At 42.7% G+C, this 25,299-nt stretch overlaps 1 protein-coding gene and 1 long non-coding RNA gene across 2 annotated transcripts in view; one reads left to right on the plus strand and one right to left on the minus strand.

The window, feature by feature from the left end:
• LOC124061979 overlaps nt 1-25,299 on the plus strand; it is an 87,820-nt gene that overhangs the window by 53,361 nt on the left and 9,160 nt on the right. The gene's annotated exons all lie outside the window — the stretch shown is intronic.
• On the minus strand, nt 18,752-23,208 carry kcna4 (potassium voltage-gated channel, shaker-related subfamily, member 4). Its single transcript, XM_046394349.1, has one exon. It carries the CDS (start codon nt 22,547-22,549, stop codon nt 20,435-20,437), a length of 2,115 nt encoding a protein of 704 aa, XP_046250305.1. The 5' UTR covers nt 22,550-23,208; the 3' UTR covers nt 18,752-20,434.

Below are 25,299 nucleotides of genomic sequence, written 5' to 3' on the forward strand. Positions count from 1 at the left end.
TTTCTGCTCGCGACAGGAGTTTCAGGCTGAACGCTTTTTTCCACTTCAACAGACTATTCAGTATTGTGTGAATTGAGTGACAGGTTGAGATTTTGATAATCGCTTCTTTCTTTTTTTTGCTAAAAAGTTCAGATCAGGATACTCTATTGTGTCAGTTGGAACAGGTCCTGTATTGTGTGAGTCAAGGACAATAGGTTATTCTGCAGTTTTTCCATCACCCTCCTTTAACGTCAAACCTCTGTCTGTTTCTAGTTGGCCCTTCTTCCTTTCATGCTTCAAGAAAAGGATTTTTCTGACTGACACTGTGCTTCCACTTAAGGCATTGTGCTGCTTTCATGAAACTGAGGGAGATAGAGCTCCTTACCAACTCCTCACTCTCTTTGAACAGTTCCACCGTAGATCTCCTCCTGCTCTCATTTCAAAAAGCCTCTTTGATTTGAATGTTCAGGTTTGTTTTCTTCACAACACCTCCCACTTCTTTTACTACTTCCTCCACTTTCTCTGCTGTACGCTCTATAATTGCTACCATTCCTTCAAAGGGCCTCTGACTGCCTGAGATGATACCTGCATCAACATCAGGCCAGACTACTGCAATACAATAGTGTAAATGCAATATAGGCTTTGCAATCACAAACAAGACTCAGCAGCAGTGGCCATGCTACTGTTAAGGCAAGCTCAGATTTAAAGTAAAGCCCCCATAATTTTAAAAACTTAATTTGCTTTTCTCTAATCAGAAAGAAAAGCAGATTTAGTGTTCTGGGTTTTTGACAGTTAAAACCGTTTATCTGTTCAATGTATTCACATTCAACATTTACCTCTCTGATCAGGGATTCACAAGAAACAAACCATGCACGTGATATAGCACTATTTTTTTTTTTTTATCTCATTTTTATGTCTCTCTGTTTACTGTTCACTCTCTGACAGCCACATCAGAACTGTATTAAGCTCCTGCTAATGCGAACCCAACATTTCCAACTGCTTCGCCTTCACAGGAATGTTCAGCTGGTGAAACACTGGGGGGTTTTCATTTTGAAGCTCACACTGTCACACAGTACAGCACTGACAGTGATTGTTCCTTGAAGATGCGTCTACAAAACAAGACACCAGTCATTGTTTATATATTCTTCACCTGTAAATCAGTTTTAAATATTACAGGCAGCAGTAGAACACGAAGGAGCAGAGCCACAGTGAGATGAGGATCTGCAGGCTGCGCACCTCCAACACCAAGGCAACAAGTCGACTTTGTTCTGCTGTTGCGTGGAAAATTGCTCTCGCTGTTTGCGGCACGAACTCAGGATTGTGGTTGCTCGTGGCATGATGGAAAAAAGCCAATTATGCACTAACTTCTTTATTAAAACAACGTGGGTTTGTTTACTGGCACTGCGAACAGATACACCAGCTGCTCCTCTGTTGTATTTCTGACAAACTAACTGATCATCAAGTGTTTGCTGCCCCCAGAACTGGAATATGGGACCTGTACCATCTAGCTGGCTGTTGCCACTGTTACCACAGGTGTTGCCAAGGCAACCGGTACTTAAATTGTAAAGGATTGTATCTTACAGATGGGGACAACGTGAATCGTCCCATTTATTTCATGTTTGCATGTTACTAGTGAAACAAAAAAACATGAATGTGGAGGACACTGTGCATGCTTCTACTTCTGCTCCCAAGCACAGAACAAGATGACAGCATTTCCTCCAACTTGAAGGATTTTTGTAAATATTTGTGTGAGAATGCTGCTGAATTTTCTTTTTTGGAAAAAATGGCACCAACTTCTGTTAAATGACTTCACATCAGCCATCTTCTCTGTTCTTACTGTTGTGTATCTGCATACACAATGCACTATGTGCTGCATTTAGAAAAAAAATGAATGTGATAATTTTCTCTCGCCGTGAAAGCAGAAAGGGAAGGCTTGCTTGGCATCTGGTCAAGTCAGCTTATTCAAACATTTGGACTTAATTAACAAGAAAGAAAAGGTGAAAGAGGCAGGAGGAGAAGACAGGCTTTGAGAACAGCTGATGAGGACAACTGAAAAAGGTCTTTTACTCTGTGATCCAATATTGCTTGATTAGACAGTTGGGGTTAATTGCAGTGGTATAAAGGTAAGCATGATTACTGGATTGATTATGGGCCAGCTTCCCAGACTGTCATTAAGTCTCATTCTGGACTATCTGAGTATCTGACATATCTGTGCTCCTTCTTATCTGCCAGAAGTCTCTCAAAATTCTAAAAGCTAAGTGCAGTTACGTGTAATCTATGTCTCTTTTTCAGTTCTGTCTGACACTGGATCCCTTTATGGGAAACGCAAAAACCCTGTCAACCATTGTTTTCTCTGTGAGCGTGTACACAGCTTTGTAAGTCAGCTCATTTTCCAGTATCCATCCATCCATCCATTTTCTATACCGCTTATCCGTCAGGGTCGCGGGGGAGCTGGAGCCTATCCCAGCTGACTACAGGCGGGAGGCGGGGTTCACCCTGGACTGGTCGCCAGTCAATCGCAGGGCCAACACACAAAGACAAACAACCACACACTCTCACACTTATGGGCAATTTAAAGTGGCTAATTAACCTAATGTGCATGTTTTTGGTATTGTGGGAGGAAGCCGGAGTACCCAGAGAAAACCCACGCAGGCACAGGGAGAACATGCAAACTCCACACAGAAGGGCCCAGACCGGGATTCGAACCTGGAACCCTCTTGCTATGGCGACAGTGCTAACCACTGCACCACCGTGCCGCCCATTTTCCAGTATCTATGCACAGAAACTGTTGTTTCATTGTGATCCTGTACATTCTGATGTAGTCCATAGCGGTCTTATTTGGCTCCTTCCTAACTCCTTTTCTCCTTCTGCTCTTCATTCTGTCCACTACCTTGTAGAAACTACTCGTGTCTGAAATTTGTTGTAAGGCACATCCAGTGTGCCTGTATGTGTGTGTGTCGCACATTAATGTGCTCCGTGGGAGGCCCTCAATTCAGATACAAAAAGCAGAAAAGCTGCAAAACTTAGAGCTTGACCATGGATTCATAACCACTCATGACTCCTCATATTTATGCATTTTTTACATAACTAAACTATTTGCTTTCTGCCTGGGTTCATAAATGTGATCTGTAGCTCACTAACTCTCTCAGATAAACACCTCCAGCTACACAAACACACCAGGTACTCCGAGTTCTTGTTATCTTCCTTCTGTGTTCATGTAATCAAACCTGACTATGTGGAACTGAAGTAGATGGTTGGCAGGCTTGATGACTTCCTGACAAATGGTCTGAAGCTGTTTTCACCTCGACAATTTCTAAGTAAATCGAATGACCCCATATTACATTTGTATCAAAACCAAGAGAGGACAATAAGCCATCGCTTTGTATTGTTGCGACGTTGTAGAGACAATACTGACATGATGCTGATTACAAGCTGCACAGGGCAATAGTGGCTCTATGTGCTACCATATTAAAGCCTAGAAATATCCTGTATCCATTTACAATGAGATTGAAATCACCCTGCAAGAGCAGAGCCATTTTACATCTTTAGTAGAAGAATATATAGAACTAAAACTGTGAAAGCAAGGATAGTTAGGAAAAGGTCATTAAATTAAATTCATGACCATAAAGAGCACAAAGACCTGGGAGTATGAAATGATGAGTGAAATCAAATCTGGGCAACCTCAAAAAAATGTGCATTCTCAAGAAAAGAAGAGCACATTATTGTAAACATACGGTGAAAACCCTCCATAGAAGCACAAAGAAAAATCTGCATAATATTACTGAAGTAACTGTTCCTGCTGCACACTCTCCCTCTTCATGTGGCATCTACTGCTGAGTAACTGCAGAAACAGTGTACACCAAGAAGACACACTGCATTTAAATAGACATGGTGTAATAGTCACAGTATAATGCATAATTCAGCCCTGCACTGTGGATTAAACCCTGCTCCCCAGCTGTTACACAGAGCCACTTAAAAACAGCATGCAGCTCGACAGCCAAGACCCTGAACTGTTACTGATATCCTGAGGTTCCCTTTTTTGCTGTTTAGCACTTGTATTACACTCCAGAATGTGCAGCAGACTGAGACACATAACAAAATCAGTCATATATTAGTCTGTACTTGGTTTTTTTTTTTCAAGCTGTTTGCCAGTGCTCTGTTTGGAAAAACTCTGCTGTCCAGAACACACATTTTCCAAACTTGAGGGTGAGACATGGAAAAAAACAAGTAGAGAATTACAGAAAGTGCAAATGTTCACACACAGATGTTTTTTTTTTTAACACTTACACTTACCAAACTCAAACATATGACCACACAAGGAAACACAAACACACACACACTGGTCGAATGTGTTTTCCATAGACATATTGTTGCTATGACAATGATTACATTTACCCCAAACACGGGTTTCTTTCCTATGACTTATGGTGCCCTCCACCCCATCCTCTGGGAGACCGTTTTCAACATAATGCATGGGAATGCAACCAAGGCACAGCATTATACAGGGCCAATTGATCAAGTGTGACACACGGGGAGAGCCTGATGTGCACGGGGAGGGCGGTTCGACAACAACGGACCAAAAACAGGGACAAAAAGTACAAACTTCTGCCGACACTGAACATTTATCACGCTCATCTGAAGACATCTTACCTGTCGCTTACATCTGAAGAGCCCCTGAACCTGCATGTGGATTTAAAAATGAGGCTTCTGTCTGGTAATTTGATAAGAATTTAATTGAACACGGCAATTACCCAGAACTCAATTAAAATCGAATTAATTGCTCTAAGCGGCAAAAGAAAAGAAATGCCAATCAAATAAACTGGCAAAGGTGGCAAACAGAATACGGCACATCAGATGCCAGCGCAGGGGTTTCCTGCCAAATCGCTGACCCTGGTTTAACGCAATGTGATGTCGGCCAGTAAAGTGTATTCGTCCTTGTTGTATTATAGATTATAGATTTCACGTACTAATACTCAAACTAGACTTCCTGGGTCGTATTTTATCACCTCACCAACACAAGCAACGGCCAGATGATGAAATTAAAGTTAGGTATTTTAAACAAATCGATATTCAGCTATAGTTTTCCATTAAAATGTTAGTGGATTTACTATCTGACACAATGTCACTCACGACACCGGGCAGCAGGTGCCAAAATGACAGTCCATGTATCCTGAAGGATTTCATTATCTCTGGAGACTAATTATATTAGCCTACACTTCACCATGCCTCGCTGCTGGAAACAGATTGAGAAACGAAACTGAAGATAAATCCACTCTTTAATCCCAGAAGTTTAAAGAAGCAAACCCTGAGTTTTCTTCCCAATGGTGAAAGACTCCAAACAGAGCGGAATCTGGTTGTTTATTTCTCCGAAATCCCCAGTTCGGCACCCACCTCTTTCCTCCAGAGCCTCCTGGAGCCGAGCAGCCGAGCAGACGAGCAGCTGAGCAGCTGAGCACTCGAGCAGCCGGGCAGCCGAGCAGTCGAGCAGCCGAGCAGTCGAGCAGCCGAGCAGTCGAGCAGCCGAGCAGTCGAGCAGCCGAGCAGCCGCCTCTCGGTTCTGCCTACACAACAGCCTGCAAAGCCCTGCCCTGCGTCACACCTGACTTTTTTATTTAAGTTGAATACTTTAAACTGACATGAATACGCTTTGCATTGACTGAATATGTCATCTGACCACTTGAAACACTAAGCATTTTCATGACAATGTGACTGGCAACTTATGAATATGTTGAAATTTAAAAAGAATTAAATAAAATTATCTATCAGATAAGGGAAAATCTGGCTGGTGCATTACTTTGGAATACTTTTCTATTTGCAAACTGTTACAATACTGGAGTGAAAGTATTTTTTTTTTTTTAGAAAAAGAAAAAAAATACTATAGTGCATCATGTATTATGTTCACATTTGTACACGACTGCACGAGATGCAGCAGCCAGCAGTAGAATTAACAAGCTGAACCAAGGTGGGGTCTTTCGGAAACAAATCCCGTCCCTGGCACAGCAGGAAATGCTGCACCTATTTTTAACCACAAACATTCAGTTTCTCAGCTGGGACACATGGGAGGGCTCCAATTAGCTCACAGGAAACTCGCAGAGGCAAACACTGAGATAACTAATAATGTGTCTTTCCCCACATGCTGACACACTGCACCAGAAGGGGGGAAAATGAAACAACTCAACATGTCTAGAAAGATGTCAGTTCAAGAGGAGGAATTTGATGTGGATTATAAGGTGTTTGAGTAATGAAAATCAACATTGCATGTCTTGATAAGTGACAGCCGAGTATCATATCATACGTTATCACGTCCAATGTAATCATTCAGGTGTATTTAGAGGACAGGCAAGAACAGTTTTACAGCAAATGGAAATTTTTTTGTTGAATGATTCATTTATTTTCTGCAAATTCAAGTCTTTCACTCACGTTTTCCTTCCGTCAGTGTTTAACTCGTCATTTGTCTCATTCATTCTTTCACTCTCTTTCTCATGTGCTCATTCACTATTTCTTTCACTCTCATCCCTTCATTCACTGACTTCTCTTTCATTCACTTACTGATCTACTGATTCATTCACTTAATCCTCCATTCTCACTAGTGGATCTTCACTCATTCAGTTGTGATTTTATTATTATTTTTAGTTATTCATGATATCTTCTTCCTTTCATATGCTGACCTATTCACTTATTCATTCTTAAATTTGTTTAATTTATGCATTCACCCACTTAGTCATTCGCTCACTGATGGCCTGTTTCACTAATTATTACTGACTGATTGATTTGCAAAATTTCATTTACGACGCCATTCTCTTTCTCACTCAGCTTCTGGGCTCTCTGGGCTGAGTGTGTTTGAAAGGCTACATCTCAATAAATAGCTGCTGTGTGACGAGCTGCTGAAATTATTTTTGCTAATTAATAGCCTTCACTGTGTAACCTAATGTGTGACCACACCTTGAAAGGTCAATCCTGTCCAGACTTTAACTTTTTAATTTACTTGGCTGCTGTAAGAAAATCCACTGATTGCTGCAATCCCATTCAGAAGTAATTAATTTGGTGCAAAATTTCATCATAAATACTGCCAAGTAAGACAGCTGAGATTATTAATCAACAAGAATGGTCTGAAAGAGGAGATTAAAGTGAAGGCATGATATTATCTGCACTGATGACAGATTTACTTAATTGCCTCAGTCACAGTTAAAGAGGCTGTAAGAAGGCGGTTCACACCTTGAGCAGTTAATCTTAAGTGCAGAGGCTCACCTGAGATGGGCTTATATTAAAATGAGGGGAATCATATATAATCTTATTTGCTTTTTTTCTGTGATCGCCAGTTATGTCTGTTGTCAAACATGTGAACAAAACAATCCTCTTGGTGGTCTGTTGTCATCCAGTCAAACTTCGATGTTTAATTTTCAGACATTTTCTGTACACCAGATTGTGTGTGCAGGAAAAATCCTGCAAATCAACCATTTGTTAATGGTAGAAATTAAATGGAAGTTTCCATCAGTGCTGTGGCAGCGATTTAAATGTGCCAACTGCGGAGCTGAGCGTCTAATGAAGAGGCAGAAAACCATGACTGTATAAAACCAGGAGTTGGCTGGAGGGAGAAAGGATTTCTTGTTAGTGGCCTGAGAAGTAAAACAAGAATCCTAAAAGAGGACGTTGTGGTTTCTCTGCATAATCCAACAGACGTCAGTGAGAGTCTTCCAAAATAGCTGCGTGGACTTGGCCCAAGGAAAACGAAGCTGCAAAGTCCCTTGAACATAAAGATGTTTTTCAACCTCAGAGGTACAGGGAGAAGCCAAAACTGGTAACAGCTGTCCACTGGGAGGATTATTTCCATATCCCGTTTTTAAGAACATTTCGTAGCAATTACTAAATCAACTGAAAAACATATAAAGACATAACTCTTGACAAAAGCAGCCCTAGCAGTTCTGTATTGGCATCCTGCCTCATCATTAGGTCATGTCAGACTCATGTAAAAAGAACCAAATAAAATGAAAGTTCAGTTTGTTATTATTTAAGCCCCTAAAAATAGCTGTTTGCCCTTGACAGGGTGCAAAGGCAGATCAGGGTACAACTATTCACCTAAAACCTGCAGATTTCATGGCAAAGCACAATGCCGGACCCTCGCTCATACGTTTTTAAAATGAGTTGTCAGCTAAAGCCTGACACGCAGGCTAATGCAGAGCCAACTAAACCTGATTCAGAGGTTATTGATTTACACATAGTATCATCAGCACAGAAAAGAAAAATTAACCACAGTTCCCACCTAGAAAGAAGCAATCAAACCATCCGAGGAGCCATCAGTTTAATTGGAGTCAAATTGTATTGAAGCAGCAGAGAGAGACAAGGAGCAGAAAGGCACAATAACAAATTATTTGAATGAGTGGCAAAGGGGCATAAATAAATTAAAACCGACCTGCTGCAGTAAATGAAATCAAAAGGAAAACAAAAACTGTGGAAGCCAGTTGGAGTGTGTGTGTGTGTGTGTGTGTGTGTGTGTGTGTGTGTGTGTGTGTTTGCGATCAAAGAGGGGAACTGAGAGGGAGGCTGCAATGTGCTACGCAGGGAAACAGTCAAGCAGTTTGGTTCATCACACAGGTCTTGAGTTTATGCACGTCAGATATTTGAAGAAGTTTTCTGAGCAAATGTGGCAGGTAAAGTGAAATTCCAACTGCTACCAGAGGCGTGCACAGACATTTTGAGGACCAGTGGCTCAGTGCAACCACCACCCTAACATGGCACCGACTGATTCACCGGCAGATGGTTTAGTCAGTGAGACATCAGACAACAGTAACTCTTTGCAAGAAAATAAATATGCGAATTATGATTCCCCTCATTTTAATTTCTACCATTAATTTTTCTAAAGTCAATCCTTGTCTTTCATTTTGTTTTTATGTTTGGACACTCACAGAATTTGGTTGGTTTTGGATAAAAAGTAAAAGAGAACTGAAGTATGCAACAAAAGATGTTTAACTGAAACAGTTTTTCTTTAACTTAGACCAAAGTCCTTTTGTTGCCGTGATCTCATCAGTCGCAGATCTCAGGGCTGAGAACCCGATCTCTGGAGTCAAAGTGCTGTGCGTTGTCTTCCAAATATGCACCACAGCACAACGTGTGGTACCAGAATGTGACTTAAAAAGTGACTGAACATAATTCCGGCATGTTAATCACAAAACAAATCAGCAGTCAACGAACATCATTTCTTAGAGTTGGAGAAAAAGCACTTGCTTGAAGTGTGCAATAACTGACTGGTAGATATTTAAGTTGCAATGATTCACTCACTGGCCAGCTGCTGCTTTGGATTCATTTCTGTAAAAGTGCTCTCTCTTCCACTCAGCTCACTATTCCTGTGTGCAGTGGCAGTGCCCTGCAGAGAGAGGCGACAGTGACAACGTGCAGCCACTATGATGTTTCTTTTATAAAGCTCCTTTAACCTCATTTACCCGGTGATTGGTTATAGGTGTTCTGGTGTTAAGCCAGTGTGTGGGCCAAAAAAATCTTATGCAACATGATGAAATCAGCGAAGCAACAGCATTGAAAATCCCCCCACATGCACACTGCACAGTTCAGTTGAAACACATGATGAACACCAACACAAATTTAGTCAGCTTGGTGTTTCAGGCAAACCAGAAACTGCTGAGTAAATCACCTGCATGCCATACATCCACTCACTATATATATCCCAAACCAAGAATAAACACTATGCTAAACGCTGAGCCACTGGGCCAGCCCACCTACATTATGATAACTCCATGATATGCATTCACACATGCAGAGGAAGACGTACTGCAGAAGGACCAAAGTATGTTCTTCCAGGAGACAGAAATGAATCCCGATACTGAGGGTGAGCATCATGAACAGGTGCTCCTTACAATCGTAACTAAAACAATAATGCAAACATCAGCAGTGATGACAATACAACCAGTTATCTTTGTAATTATTAGAATTTCTTTAGTTTGTCCAAATGGGAACTTCAGCCATTACAGAGATCTTCTACTCTGCATGTTTCAGTCACAAGACAAAATGTCTAAAACTGATAATTGAATGGAGAATGAAGGAATGAACATGTGCAGGTAATGTCGCTTCTGCTGATGTGTAAGCTGTGCAAGCAGGCGTTTGCAGTCAGACCGCCAGTTTTAAAATCCCTTCTGTTTTTTCCATTACTGGGCGCACAAACAACATCATTTCCTGACTTTTTCAGTACAAAAAATGTTATTGTTTGTGGCAATCTGCACTCATCGGTCTCACGTCTGACCTCTCTCTCTCTGCTCCCTGAAACTCTCATCCAAGCGTTCTTACATGCGAATGAATTGACATTACAGTGTGAAGCTACACAGTAACTCTTATGCACAATTACAAATCAAACCATTTGCATGGATGGAGATGAAGTGTGTGTGTGTGTGTGTGTGGAGGTCTCTGGGTTTTTGCAGACCATGAAACTGACTCATCTTCATGTAACCGAGTCAAGCCGTGGAGTGCTGATTGGTTGTGTACAGCGTTCACGTGAACACACACACAGATTCACACACCCGCACGCGTGCACGCAGAGTGAGATGCACCCCGGGCCCTTTAGAGCGAGCATTAGTCACTCCACATAAAAGCATCTAGTCGGTCCAAAGCAGGAGAGCAGAGAGAACGAGTGGGAGACGAGGTCTGTAGAGGTCCGGTCGTGGCAGCCATTTTCCAACATGTACAATTGCTGCTCGGGCAGGACAAAAAGCCCAGAAAGCTTTAATGCTGAAGAGCAGGGCTCAAGTTTGCATAACAATGATCGATACAGGAGGAGACCCCCCCTGATCCAGGATCATCTAGGATTCAGAGTTTTCCATGTCCACGCCAGCCTAGACTGACCTTGTGGCCCTTGAGGTCGTCTGACTGTAACAGATGTTGACTGCACACGTGGCCCTTATGTAACTGGATATTACCTATCAGCATTTAACATCAACGGCTGTCAAGAAGTAGTGGGGAAAAAAATACTCGGATAAGAAGTGTGTATTCAGTCGTACGTTGCACTGAATAATACACTCAATAAGTTGTCTGTTAAACAGCACCACAAGTGATTAATATACCGTGCTCCTGTAATGTAGATAATGGTTACAAACCGCTTACTGATAGCGCTATCAAACTGAGTAAGATTGTAATCACTGAAACATTCTGTCAAGCTGCTGATATCTGACAGACCAAGAAAAAATGAGAGAAAACCAAGCAGGTTTCGGAGAAAAAGATGGAGGCACAAGAGGGATTGTTGCTCATATTCTCCACCGAGCTGCATCATATTGTGGGTGACGGAGAATCAGTGTACTGCTGTTCTGATACTGAAGGATTTCAAAATAAGTTAACAGATAACACGGCCCTGACATATTACTACACTGTATTAGATAATGTGTTAGCGAACAGTTGCAGTAGATAAGAAGCAACATTATCACCTCACTGGAGTAATGTGTCTGTCCAGCTGACAAATTTAGATCCATTCTAACTCCAGAGGAATGTCTTTAAATATGACCTTCTTCACCCACTAATCATTAACTTTGCCTGCTATCGGATCTTCTTTGCTGTAAATGGGATTGATGGGAGCAGTAAAGTGGAACCATACAGACAACTTGTGGTCTGTGCAACCAAAACACTGAACAAAAAGAGGCTAAGCTCTACAGAGATGCAGAGTTGGTGATAATTCTCAAGCATTCATTGCTTATTTGAATCAACACTAGTAAGATTTATTAATGGACATTCAAGTCCAGTTAATAAAACTCTTTGTTATTAGATTAAAAAAGTGGAAAGTCCAGTAGGCTCAGGCTTTGTTCAGACTGAAGGCAAATCAGAATTGTTTCTCAAATCAGATCCTCAAAACACACAATCTGAAAATCTGACTGACAATCTGATATGAAATTTTCTGTAGGATGTTATGTTGCTAAAGTTGAGGCTGCATGAGATGTATGCTGTGGCCTAATATAGCAGGACCACATTAATAATGTAATTTGACTCATCATTAGTTAGAGCTTCTCCAAAGGCTACTCCTGTTATTTGGGTTATGTTATTGTGCCCAAAAAGCAGATGTTTTTTGATTGAAAGAAGCTCCACTGTTGTAAATACTCATATATACAATCCATTGCTTTTATGTATATATTTATACATAAACCTACATATATACATGCAACCTGCTCTATCTATTTATCTATCTATATATCTGTCTATACATATATATATATATATAAAATCGGACCTTGTTTGCCCTACATGAGTCCTTGGTGCCACAGGAAATGGACAATTTGTCTGCTGTTTAATCTAATCATGAGTACAAACTTTTAACAGCATGCTGTCTGCATTTAACTGTGGTTCTGTCTGCCACTGAGCCAATGAGAGGTTATGATAACAAAGAGTGAAATCAAATCAAGCAGACAAAATAATAAAATAATTAACAATTCGAAGCCATAACATATAATGTTGCATCCTGCAAAGTAATTTCAGCTTTGATAAGACAAACTGATATGAGTCTAATGGGCCTCGTGTAACACTACATAAGCAGGAACAGGATATGACCACATCTTTCCAAACAAGTTGAGAGTTTGTGTGGGTAAAAGTTCCTTTCTAAACCCACCGTCTGCCTTCCATGTAGTGCAGTTCAGTTCTATAACTAACATGCTTTTCCACTAGGAGTGATATATATATATATATATATATATATATATATATATATATATACAGTATATAGATGAAACAGACCTGATGAGCAGCACACTATACGACATTCCTAAACATTGCTTTTTGCCTCTGGGCTTCTTTGTTTGCTTCTTTGTTCTCACATATCTGTTCAGTACTGTCAAACTCGGCTGTGCCAGTTGTTGCAAAAGACAATTTGGACGACTTAATTATGTTTAACAAACTTTCTTGACAATTCTCACGCTTCATGGTGACATCATGCCATCTGCTTTTCTGGGCGTTGTGAATCACCTGCAGTACAACAGTCTGAGCAGCTGCGATGTTCTCTGCTCCTTCTTGCATACCATTATTTTTGTTCAAGACTGTCTTAAATGATAAAATTCATGTTAGCTAATGGGAGCTGACAGTATGTCTGGTATCTGTCCATGCATTTTCAAAGCACTTTACACTCACAACATGCACAGTCAACCAAGAAGTTTTAAAAAAATACCATATAAATCTTAGGAGTTAGATGTTTACATTAGATGTTATAACTACCAAATTGCATGTATGGCTATCGCGTTCACTCCCCAATGGTTTCCCAGATGCATAGTGAGGTGTGTGTGTGTGTGTGTGTGTGTGTGTGTGTTTCTTGGTTCCCACAGCATGATCAGCATCTGCGCCTCCTCACAAGTTTCCAGGACCAGCAGGACGCTCGTCCTCTGCTCACCAGCTCATCTTCCCAGGGAGCGACAGAGAAAACTTTTTTATGGTTGAGCAGCTGCTCCATTTAATCAAATCTCAAGCTTGTTCATAAAAAGCGGCCGCGCTGTGGGGTTTTAGGTAGCGCTCTGGAAAATGAGGAGGGGGGGGGGCTAAACTTGATATGACAAATCTTTGAAATGCTTACCTTTCCCAATGCTATGACAAATCTGTAATCCTCTGTTGCCCCAGATTGTCTGTGTGTGACGGCAAACTTAATCAACAATTTGACCACACATACCTCTGTATACCTTATTATATTAGAGATATTAACATTGTAATCTTTGTTTATTTGCCATCATTTTGGAATCTATAAAATCAAATCAGCGTCTCTTTTAATGCATAACATGCAACAACTGCTGTTGTAAAGCAATAGCATAAGCATACTAAAGCAGCTGATTTTTCCGTGTGTGGAAAAACCCAACACGAAGACATATGTGTAATTAGCAATGCAATCTACACGTCTGGAATGAAGTAACATAATAAAGCCTGGGATACAGTCAGATTAATGCAGCCAATTAGAAAGACGGGCTACCGCGGAGGGTGCACAGAATCAGGTTGCTATCCTTGAATAGAGAGACATTATGTAACTGCTGCGTGGAAACGGCGAGCTGGTTTAAACTTACACCGGGGTTATGCTTTATTAACTGCTCTCGTTAGACTGTGAACAATTTGTCTACGTGGAAAATGGGAGGTGACAAACAGTCTTTGTCACGTGTGGTCTGGAGCACTTAATTGAGCAATGAAAGGGCAAGGTGTCCAAATGACTGGTTGTGCTGTCTGAACAACCTATGCAGTTTACAGTGACAATGCCAGGAAATTCTCAGTAATGTTTGAACTATTACCTCCTTGAGTTTAGAGTTTACCAAAACCAGCCTTCTTATTTCTATCCACTATCTGTTGTTTTTTCTGGCTGAAATGACAGCTGTCTGTGGTGGATTTTAGGCTAACAATACTTTTAATGTTTCCACTTGTTTTAAAGTGAGAATCTTGACAAAGGGCCTGAAGCACTTGATGGCTACAAGACTGATATTGTGTCAAAACGCTGAAGCTAAACAAGCTGACATATCCCAGGCAAAATGTCTGCAAGTGGGACGTAAGCTAGTTAGCAGGTCAAGCTAAAGACTGCATGTAAACGCACCTTTTGTCTGATTTTTAATGATGCTTTTGCATTTCTGGTTTTGGAGCAACATCATCCAGACTCTTAAAATCCAAATCTTGCAGTGTCTAGAAATGGTTGCTAAACTATGATTGGGGGGCTTGGTGACTGTCATTAACCCAACAGAACCAAGGCCAACAAAAACATGCTGGCCATGCTCTCTCATGTGGCTAAAAGGCCTGTTAACTTTATCTCACTCCTCACTGCCTGACTTGGACAGCAGCCCATCTATAATCAGTCAGTGCCTTTCTTGAGTTGAAACCGATGATTCAGTCCCATCCTCTTTGAATCATTTGTTAGTGATTTTACAAGGTAGCTCGAGTTGACATATTTTATTTTATTTTATTTGTTTTTATTTTTTTAAGGGTGACAATTATCATAAATACTCAAGAACAGCTGGGATCGTTTGTCATATGTGTTGGCCACAGGGCAGCTGGTTGACAGGCCTTTATCAGGCCTGATTAATGTATCGGCAACACAGATGAATAGAGAAACATTCCAGGCTCAGGAAAATCCAATGCTTTTTTTAAAAAATTGTTTTCTTTTCATGTTGCTTTGGTTACTTTCAAGGAAAACATTTTTATCGAGGCTTGACAGCTCATCTATGAGTAGTTTATTTACAATAATTATTTAAAACAATGCATATAAGATTCCATTCTCAAACAATCAGGCATTATTAAGTTGTTCCAGTCTATGTAATTTTGCTTGATTAACGATGTTTCCACAAAAACATTATATTTATGAGAAAATGGCCGGCTGGATCCATGGAAAAACTGTGAGACCAAGCCAGACTTTCCTGATCAAATTCTTAACATTTAAAACCTTTTAAATTTTATAGGCAGTAATGAGCTGATAAAACATTTTTTTTTGATTTTGCGTATTTTTGACTCATTGTTTCACATCTCCATCTCTGTTACACCATGACAAAGTGTGGAGGCAATGCACATGATATGACACAGGAGTTACGAGTCCCCTTCAGGTGGCAAACACACAGAAGCCAATATTGCCACTGTGCATTGTGTGTTCAGAAGCCATGCAGTAAATCCTAAAATACAAGGACCGAGCGTGTTGTATGTTATCAAGATGATAAAAACCAGATGTAAATTTGTGGGGTGGGAGGGGTTCAGAATAAATAAAATTAGTTTGGAAAGAGAAATATATATATTATTTTTTGCTTCAACTATTTTAGAGTGTTGATTCAAATTAGTTTTTGAGGCTGTTTAATTGTATTGTGTTATATTAACAGGTGTTTTTAATATTTACCGCGGGCCCACAAACTTCAGCCTTCAAAATGAAGTTCTCCACAACAGTTTCAACCTACTTCTAAAGGGGATAATCAAAAATACATATTTTTCCTTTTACCCTGTACTTTCTTCTGCATGGTCATAAGTGTAGTTTGTACAATACAACAAGATCTGTGCATTATATTCAGTAACCGTGTCATGATTTTTTCTGCTTTTTTCCCACTGTGAGCACCACAATCAAAGTGCCATCTAGCTTCATTAAATGTACCTCCAAAAATCAGCATCTCTCACCAAAACAATCTAGATGGATAAACAGCATACAGGAAAGAGGGAAAATATATATTTTTGATTTCTGACCCCGCCCTGATTAGAAGCTTCATGAAGGGTGGGTTTACTGCAGGGCTGTTGCATTTGACTGCATTCATTAGTTTTAGGTTTGGTGCACTGGGGTTGATGTGATTTAACAACCTTAATTGTATACTGTAAGGGTGTCGTATGTGGCAGAGTACCATCGATAACCCGTCTGCACTGTATGTATGTTCTCCTTGCCTCTGTGTAGGTTTTCTTTGGATGCTTTAGACCAAAGACATGCAGGTCAGCTAAAAACCGGAAAACTCCAAATTCCCCCAAGGAGTGAAATGAGTCTAAATGTGTGTCCAGAGTGTTCTCTGCCTCTCATGCGGCATATGCTGGGATTGGCTCCAGCCCTGTGTTACCCTGAACAGGTATTAGTGGATGTGGAAGATGGATGGATGTCTTGGCTGCAGGTAGGAATCATTTTCTGGACAGCAAAGTGAGCCATTTGTCAGCGGGGTCAGCTGTGACTTTGACCTATTGTTGTCAGCACAATTTGACTTGTGTTATGCAGAGCAGGTTGTTTGAGTCCCAGCGGGCCGAACGTCGTGTAAAATGCAGTGAGTGTGGGGTGTGAGGAGGCTAATTCAACGAAACATTTGATAACCACAATCGAAAACCCAGACACTGCCCTGTTAAGTTTAATCGACACAGCTTAAAAGGATCTGATTAACTCTGAGACATGTTAGGCATTTGGGCTCTGAAACAAAAAACTCCGATTTTTAGACATTTTAATGTGGAAATGTTAAATCTTTAAAGTACTCTGAAAGTCTGGTGTTCTGGGTGGATACAAATGTGACCCTGACCAGTAGAGTTCGTTCTGCATGGAACCTGGAGCACTGAGGTATATTACTGTCTATACTGTGTACTACGTTATTGTACATGTACTACAGCACTGTATACAACTTCCATCCACAGGGGCTGTGTCAACACTTGTTAGAGAACACTAACAAAAACACATCACTAACTCCAGTACCCTGAAGTGATGTCTTCAAACTGTTTCATTTTGTCTGACCAACAGGCCAAAAGACCCACAAGTCTTCATGTTACGTTACTAAGGATTCAGGCAGCAAATGTTTGCCATCTCTAGCAGATAAGTGACTCAAACTAGTAACGGATTAGCGAAACTGATGATTAACCTCCTGCGTTCATGCCATTATTACATAACCTTCTCTGCCATTGTGTAGTTCACACTCACTTTGTTTAAACCTCCCCTGTATGGCCTTTGACAGACATGGGATTCGTTTTGAGAAATAACCATTAATAACTCTCACGTTGTCACATGGCCCAGCCATATGGTCTAAATCTGCACTACAAAGACTCACCGCGCACGTGACCACGGGACACTATGAGCAGTCAAAACCATTCAGCTCCGTTCTGTGGCTCAGGATGATACAGGCTGCGTTCACAGTCAGCTCAGCAGCTACAGGCCTAAGAATATGCCTGACCCACACACTTTGCTTGAAAAATGATTTGGATTGCACCTCTTACCATAAGCCACATTATGTAAGTGCGAAGTGTGAGGTATCAAGAGGTTGGCGGTGTGCCAGGATGCTGCTGTGTGTGTGTGTGTGTGGGTGTGTGTGGGTGCAGGTCTTGTATGAATAGTTCTTCTGAGGATATAAGCACAGAGCAACAAATTATTATAGGCTGATGCAGTGATTATGTGCTGAGGAGTGACAGTCTGCATGGATCTGCTGTATGAATTCAAATGTCTATGCATATTTGTAAGTACAGCATAAAGTCTCTTTTGATGCTTCTTATCAATACTGAGAAACACTTCAAAGTACTATGAAGTTATATTTGGGCTTTTTAACTTTTCTGAGAGCAACCTTTAAATGTTTCCCAACCTTTGACATTAGTTTCCCTGGCCTAGAATTTTTGTGGATTAAAAAGAAATTATACATATTATAAAAGTATAATTTTTGCTCTTGCATTTGTTTATTTATTTAATATTTAGTGTATATTCAGTGAACCCATGTGTAAACCAGGTAGCCCCAAGTGAGACAAGCTTCAGAGACTCTGAAAAAGTACTGCTTTCAAAAATGATTTGAGTCCGAGTTACTGATTTGAAAATCCGGATTCTATGAAAACATTTCAAATTTCACAAGTTCAGCTGCTTGAGCACAAGATGTCTCCTACTTCACTGGAAAGTCCATTCACAGTGTTTGTGCACTTGAAGCTTCAAGTTTCCACATCACACTTGGGGAAGTTTCATACATGACCATCACTGACTTTTTAAAGTAATAGCGATGTGTCAAAAATCCTGCTCAGATGTGCATGTCTTGGATTTATGGTGAACACAGATGAACTTCCCCCCTTCAGCAGATGAACAATAACAAACGTCCAGGGTCAAACTGCAAACTGAAGCCCAAACATCCAGACAGACAGTAAAACGTTTTGCTTTTCAAACATATTTCTGAATGGAGCAGTCCTTAACTTTACTTGCTTGGACACCTGGAGAATAATATGTATTGGTTTAGGCAGCAAAATGGCACGTTTGAAGTCATACAAGTCGTGGTTTACGCTGAAACCATATTTTGTCTTCTCACAATGTCCTCATGCTCTATCATGACTTCCTGAGTTTCTTTAAAATAGCTACAGTTCTCAAGCTGTAGCTGAAGTACCACATTTCTAAACTTTTCAGACACTCAGAACCAAGGAGCCACAGAATCACACCGCTGGTTCTCAGCAGACTGACCTGACGTCACCTCAGAGGAGATAATTACAGCTAATACGAATGAGAAGCTGTTTGTAATGTTGTAGGCTAGCAGACTTTAGTTTGGCCTTGTGCAGGAGAAACATTAACTGACCTTACCGTCAGGACTGCGATGGGCGCCATATTTGGCCGACATCCATGTGCAGTATTTAACATACTATTACGCACGCATAACCATGCGTCATTCTTAGGTCAAAGGGACAACCGAGTTTTAAAAATAAATGTGAGGATGAAATATTATAGAACATACTCTCAATCTAAATGTGGTACGTAGTGAGTGAGTTTCAATTTCCCTTTCAGAGGTATCTAAAAAAGGTTCAGGAAATTTACCGGGAATTGTTTGCATCATCACTCGATAATAATCACTGTCACACACGAGCTGTGGGCTGCACATACCTTGGAAGACATCCACATCCCGAGGATCCTCTGAGCTCGCACACAGTCATAGTCCTCTTGAGAAAAAAGAAATTGTGCACTAAGTCCAGCAGACAGGAGAGAAAGTTGCTAGCAGACTCCCCTCCAAGGAGTTTCCAAATCACAGTCATTTTTGCTATAGCTTTCCATCTGCGTCCGTGTAAAGGGATATTGTCATTTTGAGGTGGTTCAACTGAAACTGGGGAAACTGTTGTCGCCAAGGCCCCAAGCCTGTCCATACAAAACCTGACGAGGCAAGTCATTTCTCCAGCCATTTTTTAAAACTCTGATGATTCCTGTGCTTAGCTCTCGTGGTGGCTCAACAACACAAGGCCTTTTGTTGTGTTGTGGAAAAAGCATTTTTATGTAGATGTCATAGAAATAATTCTAGCCCTGGTTTATTTGATGACTGCTGCTAAATGCTATGTCTTATCAATGAGCTTTTTGTTAATATTAAGTGTTGGAACAGTAACAAAAGTATTTTATCTGTCTTCAGCTTTTCCTTTAATGGAGTCAAATTTTTACTGGCAGCGTATGAAAGAGGTTATTAATATCCTTAGTTTGCTCTCTTTGAGGAAGTTACTCAAACATTCTTCAGCTAAGTGGTCAGCTCAGGATGACTAAAATATTGCCATCTGCATGGCCTACAGTTTCTGTCTCTAAAATAAAAATCAGCCAAACCCAGCGCAAATTCTACATTAGTGCAAACAAATTTTAAACTTTATTGCATAACAGCAAAACGATCATCCCTAACCTTTCTGTTATTGACAGATGAAACTCATAAAGTGCGAATGCATAGCCTGTCTTGTCTCGAATTTCGTTTTGATTTTATGTCAGATTTGGAAGCCCGCACAGGTTAGATGAATTAATCAACCTTTCAGCCAAATATTGGTCATGATTGTTCCCTCGTGTTTACGGAGAGGATTCGGGAGAAACTGTTGTTCTGAGATGGAGAGGATTAAATATTTTAACCTGCCAATTGATGACCAGTGTGTGTGTGTGTGTGTGGGCGAGAGTGTGCCTGCGCGCACGCGCGCACGTGTGGGGGGGCTTCTGAGGCGTGCGTAAAACTTGTGTTAGGGGGACCACCTGCTCTTGGGCACACAGTATCTTTATAGGGCGTATTCTTCCTTGAACAAAAAAAATAAAAATAAAACGAAACTCTACTTGTAATCACACGTCAGTCTGAATGGATTTTGAGTTAGTACTGTTTCTCCGGCCTATGTCTGTGCCGTTTCCTTTACTGGGGCTCTTGTCCAGCCCGCAAAGCGACTCCGTCACCCCTTCCTCCATCTCCATATACTCCGCTTTGTCACCCAGCGAGGAGCCAGAGGGTGAGCCTTTGAATTTCCGTAGGAATTCCGGGAAATACGGGCAGCCTGGGGGCATGCTCTCCACCACCGGGGTCTGGTCTTCGTTGTCGGTCTCCCTGTGGTAAAAGTAGTTGAAGTTGGACACTATGACCGGCACCGGCAGCGCGATGGTTAACACCCCCGCGATGGCGCAGAGGGAGCCCACTATCTTCCCACCGACAGTGATGGGCTTCATGTCACCGTAGCCCACTGTCGTCATGGTCACCACGGCCCACCAGAAGGCGTCCGGGATGCTCGTGAACTGAGAGGTGGGCTCGTCCGCCTCGGCGAAGTACACCGCGCTGGAGAACAGGATGACACCTATGACCAGGAAGAAAATGAGGAGGGCCAGCTCCCTCATGCTGGCGCGCAGGGTATGACCCAGGATCTGCAGCCCCTTGGAGTGCCTGGACAGTTTGAAGATGCGAAACACCCTGACAAGGCGGATTATTCTCAGTATGGCAAAGCTCATTGCTTGCTGTCCGTTGCCTTGGTGCTGCGCCAGGTCCGTGCCAAGAGTTATGAAATAAGGCAAAATGGATACAATGTCTATTGAGTTCATAATGTTTTTAAAGAAAGCCGCTTTGCTCGGACTCGCAAAGAAGCGGACTATAATCTCAAAGGAGAACCAGATGATGCAAACCGTCTCCACGATGAAAAACGGGTCGTTGAAAGGAGTAAATCCGTGGTCAGGTTGAGTGGAGTTGTGTCGTGGCTGCAGATACTCTTTTTCATCCCTGAACTCCGGCAGCGTCTCCAGGCAGAAAATGACAATAGAAATAACTATAACCAGGACGGACACGACTGCTATCCCCCTGGCAGGGCTCGAGCTCTCCGGATACTCAAAAAGCAGCCAAATTTGGCGCTTGAACTCGTCCTCTGGCAGAGGTTTTTCCTCCTCTTTGACAAAACCCTCATCCTCCCGAAACTTGAGTATCGCCTCTTCCCCGAGTTCATAAAACTTCACCTCCTCGGAGAAGATGTCAAACGGGACGTTGACTGGTCTTTTCAACCGCCCCCCTGACTGGTAATAGTAAAGAATGGCGTCAAAACTCGGTCGGTTACGGTCGAAGAAGTATTCGTTCCTTAGCGGGTCGAAGTACCTGATTCGCTTGTCCGGGTCTCCCAGGAGAGTGTCTGGGAACTGAGTGAGAGTCTTGAGCTGAGTTTCAAACTTCAGACCCGACACGTTGATGACAACTCTCTCGCAGCAGCCGCACTCGCTGTAAACATTTTCGTATCCGGACTGAGGGCGCCTGTCAGTGAGCGAGACGGTCTCCTCCTCATCATCCATGTTGCACAGAAAACTCGACCTTTTGCTTCCCCGGCCCCCCTCCTCCTCCTCCTCCTCTTCCTCGGCCCCCTCGGCCTCTTCCTCCTCTATCATGATGTCCTCCTCGGATCCTAGCAGCGCCAACTCCGAGTGGCGCAGGTCCCCGCCAAGAGTCGTCCGGCTGCGTCTCCACCGTCCGACGCCGCGCTGCTTTTTCCGCTCTCTGAGAACTCTCTGCTGCTGCTCGGGCTCCTGCTGGTGCTGTGGCGGCTGCGAGGAGGAGGTGGAGGAGGAGGAGGGGCGCGAGGCGGTACCGCCGCTGCTGATGTTGGCGTTCGTGGAGGAGGCGGCGCGAGACTGATGCTGGCGGTTGTTAAGGAGATGAGCGCTCGAGGAGGAGGTGGAGGTAGATCCCCCTATGCTGCTGCCGCTGCCGCTACCGCTACCGCTGCCGCCGCCGCCGCCTCCTCCTCCTCCTCCTCCTCCTCCTCCTCCTCCCTCCGCACCGGAGCCACCTTCGGCAGCGGCCGCCGCAGCCGCCGCTCTCGACTGGGCAGCCTGGCGCTCCCTCTCGCGCTCCCTCTCCCGTGCGCGAGCTTGGGCATAACCGTAAGGCAGGTGACTATTGCACCCGCCGTCCGCACCCACCATGGCAAACTCCATTTTAAGTCAGTGAGAGGTTCGGTCCGTGAGCGCTACAGTAACCGCCTCAGGGCGACGTGGATGCAGGCCAGAGGAGAAAAGTTGCAGCTCGGAGCGCAGAGAGAGAAAATGAGGCATCAACCGGTTCGACCAAGCAGTCGTGAATGTGGGAATGTCAGAATCACAAACACATCTCAGTTAGGTCCATGCTGAGTGCGGTCCATGTGGCTACTTACATGATAGGAGATCCTGATCCGCCTGTCTTCCCGTTTAGGCACAGGCCTCCGATATTTTATGACATCATTACCATAACCAAAATATGTAAGGGCCGGTGGCATAGCCTGTTACGCAGACGCTCTGTGTCAAACTTGAGGCGCCCTTTATTTGTTCAGCATTATAAATCACCAAGTCAACAAGCGACAGCCAAACAGTCTCTCCTCGGTTTCTTCGGTGCCCATCAGGTGGTTAAATTCCCCACGACCGCTGCTTGCGTCCAAATGCGTCTTTTGATCCTCCGTGGTCACTCCTGGTTGCCATTTTATGTGATGAAATAAAATAAAATGAAATAATAATGATAAAAAAAACTGGATCTTTGCTGTTATACTAAGGAGCTCCGGTGAATCTGAATCACTTTATCCCTCTGACGCTCTCTGGAGCTGCGAGAAAAAGACAAGAGAAAACAGCAGTTGGTTTAGGCGACAAATTCTGAATTGATGTCCGTTGTTTTGACGTCTGCATAGTCCAGGATACTACGCATCGTTTGCAATGAAAGGGCGGTAAAACTTGATCGGCATATCATTATTTTCATTATTATTGTTGTTGTTGTTTATCACTGTAATCACTGAGCGAACACCGAGGTGGGCTTTCAGAAATTAATGCATGGAATGTATGTTCAGAGCAGACATTACGCACGAATTTTTCGCCTATTAACAGCAGCCTCTCTTCATCCTGACATTCATACTTACATGTGAAAAGGTTCCAAACCAAATCGCCTCAGCCCCCCTACAAACAAATGTGCTGGAGGAAGAGGTGGAGGAGGAGGAGGAGGAGGAGGAGGGAGGCTACGTGAGGATGCAGTTCTTCGCTTTTGCCCAAACCCCCTCTTGGTTTTGGGGGGTAATATCACAAATCCCTCGTCGTGTCCAACCAGCCACCATATCATCCACTATATACATCCGTGCTCTGACGCACTCTGAGGAGGACACTTTTTTGGCTGCGTCTCGACGTCTTGTCTCAATTCAACAGGATCTGTTGCCACTTCAGCCCCCGTTTCTGCTGCATCGCTCCTGATATGCTGGCACCAATAATCATTGAAGAAAGCAGAAAAAAAGAGAAAAACCAGAAGCAGGTGTGCATGCAGCGACTTGGCATCACAGACACTTCCACACGGTCACGGCGAAAAGATGAGAGGGTGGGGAAAAGTTTCCCTTCACACGGGCGAGGGGAAACGGCCCCATGGTTGAGTCTGAGCATCGCACATCTGTCTGTCTGCCGCTGTAGCCCTACCTATACTCCGGTATCCTTCCCATTGTGTGTGTGATGATGGAGAGCCTCGGTGAGAAAGTCGTTCGTGTACCGCAGCGCATGCAGGCGGTGCTCGGTCCTCCCCCAGTGGATGCAGCCGGTCACTGCGCACCGTGCTGCAGTCTCACACCCGAGTCTCCTCTGCCCTTCATCGTCACCGCTTGGGTGGCAACCGGTGTCCTTACCCCCCAAAAAGTAACACATTACTCTGATTCAGTCCCGAGGTAACGTCCGTACGTGTCTACCTGTGAGCAGAACGTAAAACGCCAGTGCCCTTTCAGTTTTTAAATCCATCCTTCCAACCCACCAAAACGTTGGCTGATTTCGTCCTCCTTCACCTTTAGCTTTTAGTATATCCTGAAAGTTGTGATACTCAGCAATATTTATCAAACACTTATAATATTTTGTTTTCATCAACTGTGCCCCATAAATCCACCTAAAGATTTGACCTGAAGGTGCACAAGTGCAGGTCCCAAGTCAGAGTTTACATTCAGAACGTGTGAATTTAAAGTAATTGAAATACTTTATCCTACAAGTATAGATTTATTTTACATATCTCTGTACATAAACACATATCTAGAATGAGGCCTATAAATTCGTTATCACATAATTCAACACCCAAAATAATGTTTACCAACCATGATCAGTGTCCACTGTGTCTGCCACCCCTTTGATATTTTGTTAAATAACGCGAATCCCATCCTTTTTAGAAGTGAATTTGTTGATTTGTTCATTATTTTGTTTATTTAACCTTTTTTTTGTTAGTGAATTTGTGTTGAGGCTACAGGTGAAACATCACTGGCAGTGTGCCGTTACAGTGCAGTCCGACTCCCGTGTCCGTCACGTGGAAACCCTCAGCAGTATGAGACATTGTGAGTTCCCAGTACAACTTACTTTTTGTAAACATTCTTGTTAAATGGACGTGCCCCTCAGCGTCACACACTAATCACAGCACTTCGCTTGGATTTGCAGTGATCCTCTTTGTTCCAGTTCGTCTCCGTCCTATCACAGTCCAGTCGCCAGACGGAAATGTTGGCACTGCACATTTCTGCAAACCACAGATGCAACAAATCTGTACTCTTCATACGTGTCTTAGCATTTCTTCAGTACGGATCGTATAACATTCAGATTGCATGTATACGAGCTGACTTTTTGTCCGGAAGAGGACAGGAGGCGAGACGTAGGAAGTGAGAGCTCACCATTCACTTCCCATTTCAACTGAACCAAAACAACGACCTACAGGACAT

This window comes from Scatophagus argus, chromosome 1 (assembly GCF_020382885.2).
Source record: "Scatophagus argus isolate fScaArg1 chromosome 1, fScaArg1.pri, whole genome shotgun sequence".
Lineage (NCBI taxonomy): Eukaryota > Metazoa > Chordata > Actinopteri > Scatophagidae > Scatophagus > Scatophagus argus.